Source organism: Nannospalax galili, unplaced genomic scaffold (assembly GCF_000622305.1).
Source record: "Nannospalax galili isolate Female #2095 unplaced genomic scaffold, S.galili_v1.0 scaffold142, whole genome shotgun sequence".
Classification (NCBI taxonomy): Eukaryota; Metazoa; Chordata; class Mammalia; order Rodentia; family Spalacidae; genus Nannospalax; species Nannospalax galili.
In genome coordinates, this window is record NW_008348793.1 from 1,858,315 (window position 1) to 1,873,068 (window position 14,754).

The 14,754-nt window shown below is 41.6% G+C and overlaps 1 protein-coding gene across 1 annotated transcript in view; it reads right to left on the minus strand.

Moving 5' to 3' along the window:
- The window catches only part of Pde5a (phosphodiesterase 5A), a 143,318-nt gene that overhangs the window by 17,787 nt on the left and 110,777 nt on the right, over positions 1-14,754 (minus strand). The window contains 3 exon segments of the mRNA XM_008846048.3: positions 132-232; positions 4,306-4,393; positions 13,166-13,260. Of these exon segments, the coding sequence (XP_008844270.2) occupies positions 132-232; positions 4,306-4,393; positions 13,166-13,260 (284 nt within the window).

Consider the following 14,754-nt stretch of genomic DNA (forward strand, 5'->3'; position numbering starts at 1 on the left):
AGGGGGACCCTGTTCAAAAAAAAAAAAAAAAAAAAAAAAAAAAAAAAATCACCCACCAAGATTTCCCGGTGTGGATAATATAAAAATGGTGTCAAGATCTATTTTGAAAGGTATTACTTCTTAAAACTTACTTAATGAACAGTGCTAGGTCTGTAGCTAAAATTGCTTGCTTGATCATTTTCAATGTGGCCTTATATTCTTCAATGGAGAGGCCGCTGAGAATCTGGTTGCCCTTTATAAAAATGGAAAAATGGTGTTAGTACTCCACCCAGAGAAGCTTCTGACAAGAACAAACTCTGAAGATACTGTTTATGACTTAAACACATACCTAGTATTCTGAGCCTGCTTATTTAAAGTAAATACTGCGAAGTAATATTTTCCCTGTACATTCTCACCTTACCACCCTGTCATGTAAGATGAAAAACAGCCCCATAATGTTATCCCTGCCTCTGTACGTGTGCTTCCAACTCTTAGTTTCCTTGAGACTTAGTCTAGATCTAAAATCTAAATTAGTATGTCTTTTTCCTTTGGGTAGATTGCTACAACACAACGGAAAATGAAGCTTTGAAAACTCAAAATTCTATTAATAGATGTAAAGAATGGAGTTGTGAAACTTTAAAATAATTATTAGTAAAAAGACATTTCTTCTATGTGGCTTTTGTAACAAGCCTGGCAACATTTCTGCTGTGCATTTATAGAACTTAACCAAATTCGAGAGCCATGTGTGTTCCCTAGAGACATGATAATACCAATGGGCAGCGGGCCTGAGCCACGGTGCTTCCTGGTCTGCGGTGTAGTTGAGCATGGGCTCAACTGTCCACAAGGAAAGCTTAAAAGGGGGTGACCCATGTGTAGATCATTGAAGGCTTTTGCTACATAACCATTTTCTATTTCTTGTCTATAATTTTAAGAAGAGTGGCTCTTTGATCTTGAACTAAACAAAACATACAGCTCAGTCACTCCAAATGCACTCAAAACACGTGTAAAGTGAATCATATGTGCCTCTTATATCTCAGAGCCAAGAAAGTACTCAGAGGCTCAGAAATGAGATCTGGAGGCAAAGAACGAAGTCAGGAACTGCCAGTGTGCTAGGCTTGTGTCAGAGACAGTGGTCAGTGGGTAATGAAAGGGCTGAAACTGCAGCAGGAATCAAATTAATGACAAAAAAACAGTTACAGCCATAACCATTATTCTGAAACATTTAACCATGTCAGGTTTGGGGCCAAACAAAACTGTGCAGAAAACTTTGGATTCTTTTATTTATGTTAAGATAAAACAGTTTCAGGAGAAAATAAAATGTCTTTTGGTATTACAGACTTAGTTTCCCTATGGAAAAGGAGAATCTATAATTTTTAGGGTACAACTGTGCTTACAAAGATAGAAGACACTGACAAATCTTAAGATTTAAGTAAGTGGGGCTGGAGAGATGGCTCAGCGGTCAAGAACACTGGTTGTTCTTGGAGAAGACCCGGGTTCGCATCCCAGCACCCACATGGAAGCTAACAACTGTCTCTAACTCCAGTCCCAGGGGATCCGACAGCCTCTTCTGATTTCTGTGGGCATTGCATGGCATGGGTGCACTTATCTACATGCAGGCAATACACACATACATATAAAATAAAAATAAATAAAATTAAAAAAAAAAGACAAGTCAGCAATATGTACAACCAGATTCCTTGTATGTTCTGGTAACTAGTAACATACTGTATAAGAATTTACATTATCTAGCAAAGAATGACAGGGAAAAAGCTAAATACACTTTAAAAATATTTATTTTTTAATTTTATGTGTATGAGTGTATTGTCTGCATGTATGTGTCGTGCAATGCCTGTGGAGGTCAGAAGAGGGTGTCAGATCCCCTGGAACTGGAGTTACTGACGGTTGTGAGCCACCAGTTGTGAGTTGGGTGCTGGGAAAAGAACCTGGGTTCTCTGCAAGAGCAGCCAGTGCTCTTAATGCTGAGTCATCTCTCCAGCCCCTAAATACACTTTTTTAAAAGGTTGGCATTTTATTTGCTTTGAAACTGAATTTGAAATAAGATATTAAAATGAAATTTTTAAGCAGGGTGTGATAGCACTCCTGTAATCCCTGCACTTGGGAAGTCGAGGTAGGAGTAGGAAGTTAAGATCAGTCTCTGCTACACAATGAGTAGGAAGCCAGCTTGGGCTATGTGAAACCATGCCTCAAAACAAAACAGAACAAAACAAAACAAAACAAAAATCAACTTCCTCCCCTACTTACAAAAAAAGCTTTAGCTAACACATATTTCCAAGGAAAGCACAGATGTTTCGCCTCTAACACATATACATTTCTACGGTCTGGGTTTTGGAAAACTGCACACTAAAAATAACGTGTGTTATGAGAAAAATACTGTTTGGGTAGATCCCTCAAAACCTATGCCACTTTGAAACCAGGGCACAAAGCTGGTCCCTCTGGAGGCAACTTAGCTCAGCTGGCAGTCCTGGTCGCATTCTCTGAGGATGCAGAAGACACACAGAACAATCAGAAGGAAATGCTGGACTGTGGGGCCTGTGACAGTGTGGATGGGACTTGATCAGTGAGATGGGAGGGTCTGCTCTAAAAGTGGGCCCTGAAGGAAGAGTAGCACCAAGAGCCATAGCCCCAAGCTGAGGACTTAAGAGACCATCTGTCACGCTTCAAATGGAAAGGGCTGCATGTGTAGGAGCTCTTGCTGAAGGTCAGAATTTAATAACTGCCACAATTCTCCCCAGACAATGCAAATATAAAATGATTCAATTTCTAAAGTATACCAATCCCATATAAACTAATTCACACTAATCAGTCACGTTACAGGAAATAATCCGTATTAGGCCTCATGTAAACTTTCTACAGACGCTGGCAAAACAGGTGTGTAACTTTTTTTTTTTTTTTGGTCCAACCTAGGGCCTTACACAGGCAATACACACCCTACCTCTGAGCTGCATCCCAGACTGTATAACTCTTAACTTTTAAATCATACTAAGGTTATTATGGGAGAGGTAAGAGTTTCCTTTACTTGAAGTAGGAGAGGGGCCTGGATATCTCTGTATTGTCTCCCATGCTTAGTGGGGGAAATTGGACTACAGTGGACTTGTGTCCACTTCCTGTCTGGGAACTCTAAAAGGCAGGACCAGGTTGCCTGGCCATCCTGTGGCTATTGCGGGATATCCCTACAATGAGGGTTCTCTGAAGTGATCATGAAATCATCAGCACCTGCTGGGCACAAAAAGTGAGGCACTGAACAGAGTTAGTGCGCCAGGAATGGCCAGGTTCATCTTCTTGTCTATTCTGCATTCCCAGCCTGTTCCTGGAGGGATAGGAAACTACATGGAGGCTTGGGAGTGAGGAAGGAGTTAGAAGAAACACATGGTAAGAAATGAGAGATGCGGACAGGGCAGTAAGGGCAGAACCTGAAACCTTTACAATTTGGACCATTAGCCTGTGGCCATTTTGGTGTGGGAAATGAGAACTGCATATTATATAGTTGGACCTAGTAACTGAGCAAACCGGGACTCCCTGAGTCTTCTTATAGGGTTCAGAGAAGTAGCCCCAATCCCAGAAAGCTTAAAGACTTGATGATAAACTGCTTAGGATTATATACTACGTATTATGATTGTTCAATGTAATAGTCAAAACTCATATTTTTTTTCCTATCATAAAGTTAACAGGCAGGCAACAAATAATGTCACAAATTAATAATCCAAAAGTGAAAAACATTATTCCACTAGATGAACAATCACTGTTAATTTTCTGACTCATATTACTTTAATGCCATTTCCTTAACATAAAAGTGTGTTTACTCAGCAAACTGTACCTTATGTTTTCTTACACTTATCCAAGTCACTGAATAGCTTTCTTATTTCTTAACAAAACAGTTTGTGGGCAATTAGAAGCTTCCATAACATAGAGGGTTGGGAGTATAGCTTGGTGGGGCATGTACAAGGCCCTAGGTTCAGTCCGAGCACAGCCAACAAAGGGGGGACAAATACTGGGCTGTCTAAACCACTTTGTTTGATTAAAAGAAAAATTAATCAAGAGGCATAAAATGCCAGTTTTGTTTCTAGTTTGGAGAAACCCAACAGAGTTCAGTATTTGAGCTGCCCTCATTGCGGGGCATTGGATAGTTCTATTGTCTAGAGAAGTGAGGCTACCCATGTCAAACATTTTGGCTGCTCCTTCCTTACCCAAAAAGGAATAGAGTATGTTCAAGAATTTATGATGCTGGGAGTAAGTCCAAAGCCTAAAAATAAAACTGAATTTATAAAGCTCTCTTTTAAAAGCCACAACAACAAATGTGATACTTACTGGGCTATTCAGAATCATCAAACACTGGTCAAAGTGGTGGTGTTCCATGATGGAGTGGCAGTAGAGCTGGGCAAGTGGGTGTTCACTTCTGAGAGATTGTGTTTAAAAAAAAAATCAGTTTCCCAAGCACGTCACTTTATCAAATCATTACTATTATTAACTCAAATGATCTCACAAAATTAACCAAACTAACATTTTTTTCTCCTGCTGGGGAGAATGAGGTAATCTGTGAGAAACAAAAACAGACGTAAATTGTTTTCACACGATTCCACTGGTTCACAGTAAGCACAGTTTCATGGGTTTTAATAGTGAATAAAAGTGAGCTGGAGAGAGGGCTCAACAGTTAAGAGCACTGTCTTCTCTTCTAGAGGACCTGGGTTCAGTTCTCAGCATCCACGTGCTGGCTAACAGTCATAGGCAACTCCAGTTCCAGGGGCTCCAACAGCCTCTTCTGGCCTCTGCAGGCATTGCATGGTATAGGTATACTTACATACATGTAGGCAAAACACTGATACACATAAAATTCAAAGAAATAAAAATTATCGAATAAAAGAGGAGACAGAAGTAGCTGGACAGAGGCACACTCGTCCTAGGCCAAGACAGGCACTACTATTCAATTCCTAAGTAGTATTACAATACTACTTTTTATTTCAAAATTACAATTGACTTAAAATCTCAAATTCATATAGGCTTTTCCTTTGAAATAATGCTCAGGCTGAGGTCAGTTTGCTCATGTGTGCCTATGTACAAGGAAAGAACCAGGTGAGATGGGATTAACTGGGTATGAATGATGAACAGGCAAAGGGGGGCAGTGCTGCACAGCCTTGGGAAGTAGGAGGGGAGGGAGAGGAGAGAGGGGAGACAAGAAGGAGAATTCCAAGGCTGAAAGGTACTGGACAGCCAGCAGGCTCTCTAAACGAACTTGAAGCAGCAGATACTTCCTGCTGAGTAAGGCGACGGGGAGGGCAGTGTACTGTTTACTGTATGTGTGGGACAGTCACAAATCAAGTTGTAAAGCATGGCAGAAAAGGCCCTCCACTTCATTTCTCATGACCCTTCACATGTGAAAAATCAACAACTTTTCACTATTCCTTCTTCAAAAGAAAGAAAAAAATCGTGCGACGCTTTGTTCCTAAAATTTATGGGAATGGGGCTTAGGAATTGCTAAGCACCACAAAAGCTTTAGATAATACAAATGGGTTGCCGGTTCTCTGCTACTATACTGCTTTGCATTTCATTTGTCCAGAGAGACAAATTCAAGGCTAAAGGAGTAGTAACAAAACAGTGAGTGCTCGAAGGAAGCAGACAGAAAGCTGCAGATGGAGAATGCGGAGCCTCCCCAGTTCCCGCTGTCTCAGCCTTGCTGACTTAGTGTGGTTACTGACAGAATGGTTCCCAAGGTGACTCCTGACCGCTTGCCTTCCTCATTCCAGCCCTAGTCAATGATCTGTACTATGGATTGGCTGCTGTGCTCGACATCAGAAAATGAATAGGCCATGAGCAGGATAGCATGAGGGGATCTGTGAAAGAGTCTTGTGAGGGATGGACTACCTGAGCTAGGACATCACTGGCACACTTAAGTAGAGAGCCTCAACTGAAGTGGAGGCAGCCACAGGAGGTTAGCCGGGAGCTGTCCTGGGGGTAGAGCAAAGAGGCGCTGGGAATGAGATGGCCTCTAAGGAGAACAGAGGGTCAGTGGTCACCTACAATCAGAACAGTGGCCAGGACTGAGAGGGTCAATGATCTCCCTTTGAATCTTGTCTTGGATGCCCTAGTCTCTATTTTCTCATCACTCAGCTCTGTTAAAGTCAACTTGACTGGAACAAGGATACTCCCATCATTCGTTTCAGCTTGAATAAAAGGAAAATATTTTAGGTATCTGTTATTTTCAAATATGTAAGAAGTTCAAGAACCTGGTGGCATGGTGATATACTAGGGAAATTGAGGCAGGAGGAGCTCTAATCTGAGGCCAGCTTGGACTACAAGATGGGAAGCTGTCCTAAAACCTATCAACTGACCAATCGAACAAAATACATAAATTCAAAACACAAATAACTAAAAGCGAACAAAGTATTAGCATCACATTTATTCTGCCAGGTGTCAGCTACTTACTAATCTTTTACTTCATTAGACCATAGACCTCTTGAATTTGGTGACATTCATTTTCTTAATGACAATCTCCTTTTAAGGAGAGCATGTAACATGGCCAGGACTGTGCCTCCTAGTTTATCAGATCTTATGGTTTAAGGCCCAGACTCAGAATCCTCACACACCCCTTACTTCAGCCACTGACATTGTGTCCAGTTTCATTCATACTTTAGTGAACTTGACACAGGTGCCAATCAGAAGCCACTCTACCCTGTCTGGGCCCATCCTGTGTAACTCTCATTTGCCTCGAGGCTGATTGACCCCCAGAGCTGGTGTCCATGGGAATGAACTGCACTCACTACACAATGGACAAGTTAAGGCTTGGGGGCCACCACTGACTGTGTGCAGGGATTCACAGGTCACTGCTTTCTGCCTTATATGAGCAGTTCTGAGTTTTCTTCCGTAAGATTCCTCATAAGTACCTATGGCAGGATTGATCACCAGCTGCTCATATGGACAATACCTGGATACCAAACGCCTCCCCCCCTCCCTGCTTTGCTTAAGTCTGCTTTCCGGCTCCCTGGGGAGCTATGAGTACCAGTAAGCTATGAGTACCCCAACTTTTATCTCAAACTACAGCTTCAGAGAAGCCTTGCTGAGAGTTCTTTAAAATGGACGTTTCTGTATGTGCTTTTTAGATTCAGAGGCGTTATCTCACTTGCTCAATGCTGATACAGACAACAGAGCCAGGATTCGAGCACATCCTCTTCATTGCCTCACTCAGTCTCCACGGCACCCCAGGGCTACACGCATGGTGTCTATTCACTGACCTAGTTAGGAGCTGGATGAGGAAACGCAGCTAGGCAGATATAACACAAACCAGCTAGAACTGCAAATGTAATTCACATTTTTAGATGAGGCCGAATGGGCTGCTTTGCATTAGAGAAAATTCTTGGCTTGCAGAAGAGACAAATGCCAAATTCGTTTGTCTGTACTTCATTCTAAAAATACAAATTTATGAATCAAGAGAAGGGTGACAAATGCCTTGGATTTCCTGTTTACAAAAAAAATTCATGGAAACCAATGTATTCAATATCCTGCTGCTTCTGACTCTTTAAAACATAAGACTATGTTGCCTCTATTTGAGGCCACACGATAGGGGCATCTCTAAATCACTACTGCTATGGAATTTTATTCCCACGCTGATGTCAGTGAGCATTAATAGACTGGCATCTGCACTTTCTTGTTTTCTTGATCTGTCCCAGACAGTGGAAGCAGGATGCCTGCTCAGAGATTAGACCAATATTCCAGAAAGAGAGAGCCTTAGAAACTGATTGAGCATCAGTGCCCTGAGAGAAACCAGCCCTGCTACCCCAGCCTTCCTCTTTTCACCAACGCCAACAGTGTCCTTGACTCTGCCTGCCGGCATTCACCTTTAGGACCGTGGGTTCAAATCTCCACTGCTTTAGCCCGATAGTTCTTTACTTCATCACCTCCCTTTGTCCATCCATGGGGTTGGTTCTTCTTTGTGTTCTTGGCAGGTATAAGGATGACAGGGATTCAAGCTGACACCACATCAGACTTTCTGACCTCACAGTTCTTTGACTTCCCTGACATCGTCCATAGGCCCCGGTCACATCAATCCCTGACGTCGTTCTCTCTGTTCAGTGGGCACTAGGTGCTCTGCTGCAGTGACTGTGCCCCTCACTCCATCTGCCACACATGAAGGAGATCTGCACTGTGTGCTATGGACAGCGTGCCTCTAGGAAATGACTAAAGCCTGGTACTGCTGTGTACCAGGTTCAGTTCCAAGCATTCCCCTGTATTTACATTCCTTTAACTCTTGTCAACCCCTGTGAGATAGCCTCTCCTTCTCATTCTTCCATCGAGAGCACAGACCATGCACAGTGAGAGTTCCTCCCAGGCAAACACACAGGACTAACTGTGGTCAAGAAATTTTCTCCCTGATTTTATTATCTCTAATTTTGAAAAAACTAATCTGATTATCTTTCTTCTCCTCCTCCCCCTCCCCCTCCCGCGCCCATCCTTCACCAGCCACTTTGACTGATGATCTGATTCTCAAGCTGCTGGCTCTGACTCCCAGTGAATCTTCAGACTCATCCTGTGGCTGTTGAGACACTGTCCTCTGAGCCTGTTTTAGCTCTGGGGCCATCTTGCTGCTTGTCTGACAAGGGAAGGGGGCAGGTCCAAACAGAGCTGCTCACATCTCCAGGTCATCACCACATGCTGTCACCGCCCAGCTCCCATGCTGCCACTCCTCTGGTGGCTCTCCACTTCTCCCCAGGCCTGTGAATGACATCCCAACAGTCTCACCACACACATCTCCATAGGATTCCCCCCTCACCTCCAGAGCTCCCCAACATGTATGCTACCCTCTTGTCACACAACGTTGTCTAAAATGCTCATGTTTTCCTGTGTTCTTTCATTGCTCAAGCCTGTCTCTGTCCTGGAATGCTCTTCTTCCTTGTGAAGTCTCATCTATAATTCCGGTATCTTCTTTACTTTCTCTCTCCTCCCCCTCCTCCTTCTTCTACTTTCTTTTTGCTGCCCCACATTCTCTACCTATCACATTCCCCACCTCCCTCCCAACACACCCACCTAACCTCACAGCTTCTCCGTGCTCCTACAGCACCGCCGTTCAAACATTTCAGACTAGAAGTCTTGCCTTTTCCCCATCTTTGTGCACTAGTTACTCTATGTTAAATTAGCATTTTCCCTTTAGCCTCTTTTCCCTTTACTCAGTGTGATTTCCAGTTTATACCAGGCTTGTTTTAACCATTTTCTAATTGGCCCTGTGGCTCTCACTTCTACCTGCTTACTATAGAGCTCATTTTTTTGGACACTAAAAAAAACAAGTTTTTATTGCCCGTGGCAACAGTTCCTTTTTACTTTATCAAGTTTATCATACACTTCTTAGTTGTAAACCCTCCTTGAAGGAGTCCTGTGACTTCTCTTGCTGGTCTATCACTACTGTTCATGAAATGCCCACCTCATGGTCCTCCTAGAACAGCTTTGTCCTTTCTCTTCTCCAAATCCATCCAACTTGCAGGATCCAGTTTAAGTCTCATTTTCTCCACGTATAGTGGAGATGGACTATACCATTCTTGACCAATCTCCTCCTCTGCTGGACACTTGAAGTCTACTTTCTTAGACAACTCAGGACTCACTAGATACTTTCTTGTACTGACAATCATTTCAAGACACTATGGAGTGACAGAAAGAAAACCACACTGTACGTATCATTGGCTTTCTTTCTGCATGGCAAAACTAGCAATTGTTCATTATGCAGAAGCTTAACACGTAGTATAACTTCACTGAATTATTTTATAATCATTGACCTTAAATCTAATCACACAAATATACCTATAAGTCTTATTATTTTGACTACAGGCCTAATGCAGAAAGTTTCTCTATGCAACCTAAGTGTTACAACTACTTTGTCTAGTGAATATGTTTCAGCCATGTGTTCTGACCACTTATTTTACTTTTTGAGAGAGAATCTCATGCAGCCCAGGCTGGCCTTGAACTCACTGAATAGCTGAGGATGACCTTAAACTTCAGATCCTTCTTCCTCTACCTCCTGAGTTTACTACCGTGGTTTATGCAGTGTTGGGCCCAAACCCAGGGCTCCAGGCATGGTAGGCAAGCACTCTTCCAATGGAATTACAACCACAGCATACACCACTGTTTATTTTCAAAACAACGATTCACCACCTATCTGAGATCACTCTTCTCTTTTCCTTTCACGTGGGAAGAGTAAATGGAAGCGGTGAATTTAAACACACCACAAGACAGCAAACAGCAAGATGTGCTTATGATGGCAGTCTTCCTGATGAAAGAAGGAAGAAGAAATCCAGTAGGGGCTCAGGCACAGCTCCTAGTCAATGACAGCTTATCTCAAAATACTTTTCTTTTTTAAAAAAACTTTTACACTTGTTTTTTATGTGTACAAGTGTACTGCCTGCATGTATGTTAAGTGCACCTGTGTCATGTAATGCCTGTGGAGGACAGAAGAGAGCATCAGATTCCCTGGAAGTAGAATTATGGACAGTTGTCAACTGCCACGTGGGTACTGAGCTTTGAACTCCAGTCCTCTGCAAGAGCAGTCACTGCTCTTAACCACTGAGCCATCTCTCCAGTCCCTCAAAGTAACTGTCTTAAAAGTCACCTGATGAATAAGGAGACTTTCAGTCTGGCTTTGCCACCCTATGAACACCTTTTTTCTTTTTGACTTATTGCTTTTATTTTTTTTACCTTTGTTTATTTATTTATTTTTTCGATTTCTTGTTGAACACCTGGTGAGATCTGGATGCCCTTTTAGAAGACAGCACTTTCTGTGGGGATGTTTCCTGTGTGTCCATGGCCTCCAGTGTCCTCTTGTCAAGAAAGTCTGCTTTAAGCACCACTCATGTACAAATGAGGAAAGAAAAAATCTTGTTTCCTTTTATTCAAACTACAGAGATGTAAGAGGAAATAAAAGTCTCTGAACTGTTTTAACTTTAAAAAGAGTTAAGTGGTCGAGGTCGTCTTTGTGGTATGTGAAAGTAAGATTTTACAATCTATGACATTTTTTCCCAGGATTTTTTTTAAAGGAGATGACGTTTCTCCAGATGTTTTTCTGGGTAATTATTTTTAAATAAACAAATAAAAAATAGTTGCTTTTTTTTTTTTTTTTTAACTTTTCCTTCACTTACTCGGAGCAACACAGCATCTCAGGCAATTTCTACAATATTAGTCCACATACTAATAACATGATGTTCAGGGGATATAGCCACTTGACGTGGTTTGAACACAGAGTGGACCTTTTCCTGTCACTGCTCCCTTTCATAAGTACTGTCTCTGTGAGGCTCTGGATTACAGTAATAGAAGGCACAGAGACAAAGGACATGTCACCCAGTGAGCTCTCCAAATATTTAGGTTTTCAAGAGGAAACAGCCAGTCTGTGACAGGCAAGAGTTTTGCTCTTTTCCCAACAAAGGCAGCACAAGACATGGTTGTGCATCAGTATGATTCATCTTACATGAAATTTTCTGTTTATTTAGATAAAGGGGCTGTGATTAGAGCACTTTCTCAAATGCCTTTGAGATAGCACACATCTGGACTTTCCTTCAGAGATCTGTTAAGCAAATAATTGTACCTATAAAAAACTGTCAGTAGTAAGAGATCTTATCCTGTCTCAAAAAACAAAAACAAAAAAATAAATAAAAAGTATACTTTTTCAACAAAATTGCTATAAAAAATAAAATTGCAACAATGACTTACAATTTGATGAAAAGTTAGTATCACTTTTATCAGTCATCACAAAATGTCACTTAAGTGTGGCCCTTAAGGAAATATGAAATTCTTGTCCCAGTAGTTAGAATCTCACTCTCAAGATCTGTCTGTCACAGACTACTCTATCTTTTGTAACTGCTGCTAGGATTTACTATAATGTACACCAAAGTTTCTACTTGGTAATGATGCTTGTGTTCCCTGAAAACATGTGATGTGTGTATGCTATTATCTCCATTTTATTTTGTTTTTAATTTTTAATTTAATAAAATTTATGTGTATGAGTGTTTTGTATGCATTTAAGTATACCAGTGCATGCAATTCCTGTGGAGGCCAGAAGATCACCTGGAACTGGAGTTAAGAATGGTTGTTAACCACTGTACGGGTGCTGGGAACCAAACCTGGGTCTTTTGCAAGAGCAGCTGGTGCTCTTAACAGCTGAACCATCTCTCTAGTCCTTATTATCTCCATTTTAAAGAAAATTAAGGTATAGAGAAATTAGTTCTCTTGCCCAAAGCTGCATGGGGACTCGCATAGAGCTGGACCCTGACTACCCAACCCAAGTTCTCCAACACTGTGTGATATAACCTCCATTAGGACCAAAAAACCCAGTCTACTAAGCATTTGATAAATGAGGTCTAGGCTAAGCACTTTTTCAGATACTGTCTTTTCTATCCTAGGGTGAAATTCTACTCCTTCTGGAGCAGTCTTCACAGTTTTCTAAAGAAGCTTTTGAGCAGGGTGTACATAAACTAAAGCAAAACATACAGTAATTATGGAATAAAATAAGATTCTCAACATAAATACTGTTTGAAATTCAGGCCAGAACTGTGGCCTAAACTGTATTTGACGTTCATCTTTTTCTTATTTTCCTTAAATATAGCCAAGTATGTAATGAAACTTGACCAACTGATATCTTTGTACCAATTTTTTGCCACATGAAAGAAGAATGATTTATTAGAACACATTCCATGACAAATCATATAAAATTACCATTTTCTGAAAGGCACCCAGAAGACCACCTGAGAACAATGTACACAGCAATTCCTTCGAGGAGCCAGGCAAGGTGCCAATGCCAGTTGTGCCAATGCCAGTTGAAGGCTGGAGGGACAAAGGAACTCAACATGGGGGGCGCCAATGTGTATATTAAGAAAAACCTGTACAGTGGTGAGCAGGTGAGTGGAGGCATGGACCAGAAGGGCTCCTGAACAAAGGTAGACGGCCACTGCTTATTTCTGGGGGACAGGCTGTGGACGACGTGTGGGACATGCTGGGGGGGGGGGGGGGGGGGGCAGCAGCCAACAGGCTGCACTGGTACCTGCTCCAGACACAGCAGGCTCTACACGCATATGGAAACATCAGGTGGCCTGGGCAGAGGCACACAGGACCTGTGCATGACTCCATATTAGCTAACTAAAAAGGATAGAGGTCTGTAGTTTAGAAGAAGCATTCTCTTGTTTTATTGGAGAAAACGTCTTACCGCTGTATGTACGAGTTGTTAACACCACGGTGATCCAAATCATGGCTTAACGCAGCAATCAGCAGTGCAAGTGTCTCTAAGTCAGTCAGTTTGCTCTGTGTGATCAAAGGAATTGAAAAAAGAGAAAGAGTGAAAGGCTCACTTTTTAATAATCTTTAAAATAATGCTTTATTTTTATTTTATGTGTACAAGTGTTTTGTGCCTGCATGTATCCAAGTATCCTTGTTGAGTGCCTGGTGCCTCTGGAGGCCAGAAGAGGGCATCAGATCCTCTGAAATTGATGTTAATCAATGTGTGGGTGCTGGGAACAGGCTTGAGTCTTCTAGAAGAGCAACACATGCTTTTAAACACCGAGCCATCTCTCCAGCTCCGTATCTTTTCTTTTTAACCTCAGTGCTTTACCCATGGACTTCCCTGCAGTCACAAGGCATTCTCCACAAACTCCTGCTCTGCAGGGAATCAGCTGTGCTGTCACACACAATGCATTATTACAAATGTCACTGAGCAACAGGAAAAGTTGAAACACCTCAGAAATGAAGACTCTGGGCCCAGCAAATTGGCTCAGCATGCAAAAATGCTTGTTGTATAAGCCTGGACAGCTAGATACAATTCCTGTAATGCACAGTGGAGGGAGAGAACTGACTTTCAAAAGTTGCCCTCTGACTTCCACACATATGCTATGGCATGTAGGTTCACACTCCCCACTCCCCAAATAATTTTTTACGAAGTCAAAAAGAGAATAGTCTTTCCACCTACAGTAAACACCATGCATCTTCTATGCATATAGACTGACTGGAAAGTCACTGCTTTTCTCTTGCTGTCTATAACTTCTGCTCTGCTCATTGCCATAAGCTGCCGGGTCACTGGGGAATGCAGGCAACGTGGATATCAAGCAAAACAGTAGAAATAAGATGACGAGAAAAAAATTGGCTTTCAAAAGTTTCATATTTCTAAGCTCAATGTTGGTTATTTTGAGTACTTGCCATTTATTTTATTTATACCCTGTCATTATTTATTCCCTGTCATTAGTAAGAAAATGCAAGTTAAATTACCATGTCAGTTCTTCTCTACTGAAACTGTTACCCTGCACTGTAAATAAATTCTAAGACATACATGAAAAATACCATTTTTTAATCATGAGAAACAAGGACAGCTTTCAACGATGATAATCCTTATGACTCTTGCACAACCCAAGTAACTCTGTCCTATTCTTTTTCGTTTGTTTGTTTGTTTTTTGTTTTTGAGTTTAATTGTATTAGTGAAATAAAGAACAAGTACCTTTTTTAAACTTTAAAAAACATTTATTTATTATTTTAATTTTAGGTGTATGCATGTATCGCCTGTATGTAGGTAAGTGCACTTGTGTCATGCAATGCCCGCGGAGGACAGAAGAGGCTGTTGGATCCCCTGGGACTGGAGTTACAGACAGTTGTTAGTTGTCATGTGGGTGCTGGGATTTGAACCTGGGTTTTCTGCAAGAACAACCAGTGTTCTTAACTGCTGAGCCATCTCTCCAGCCCCTTACTCTGTCCTATTCTTATAAATGTTTGCTATGAAGGAAATACCACTCTGATGTTTCGTATGGCTTC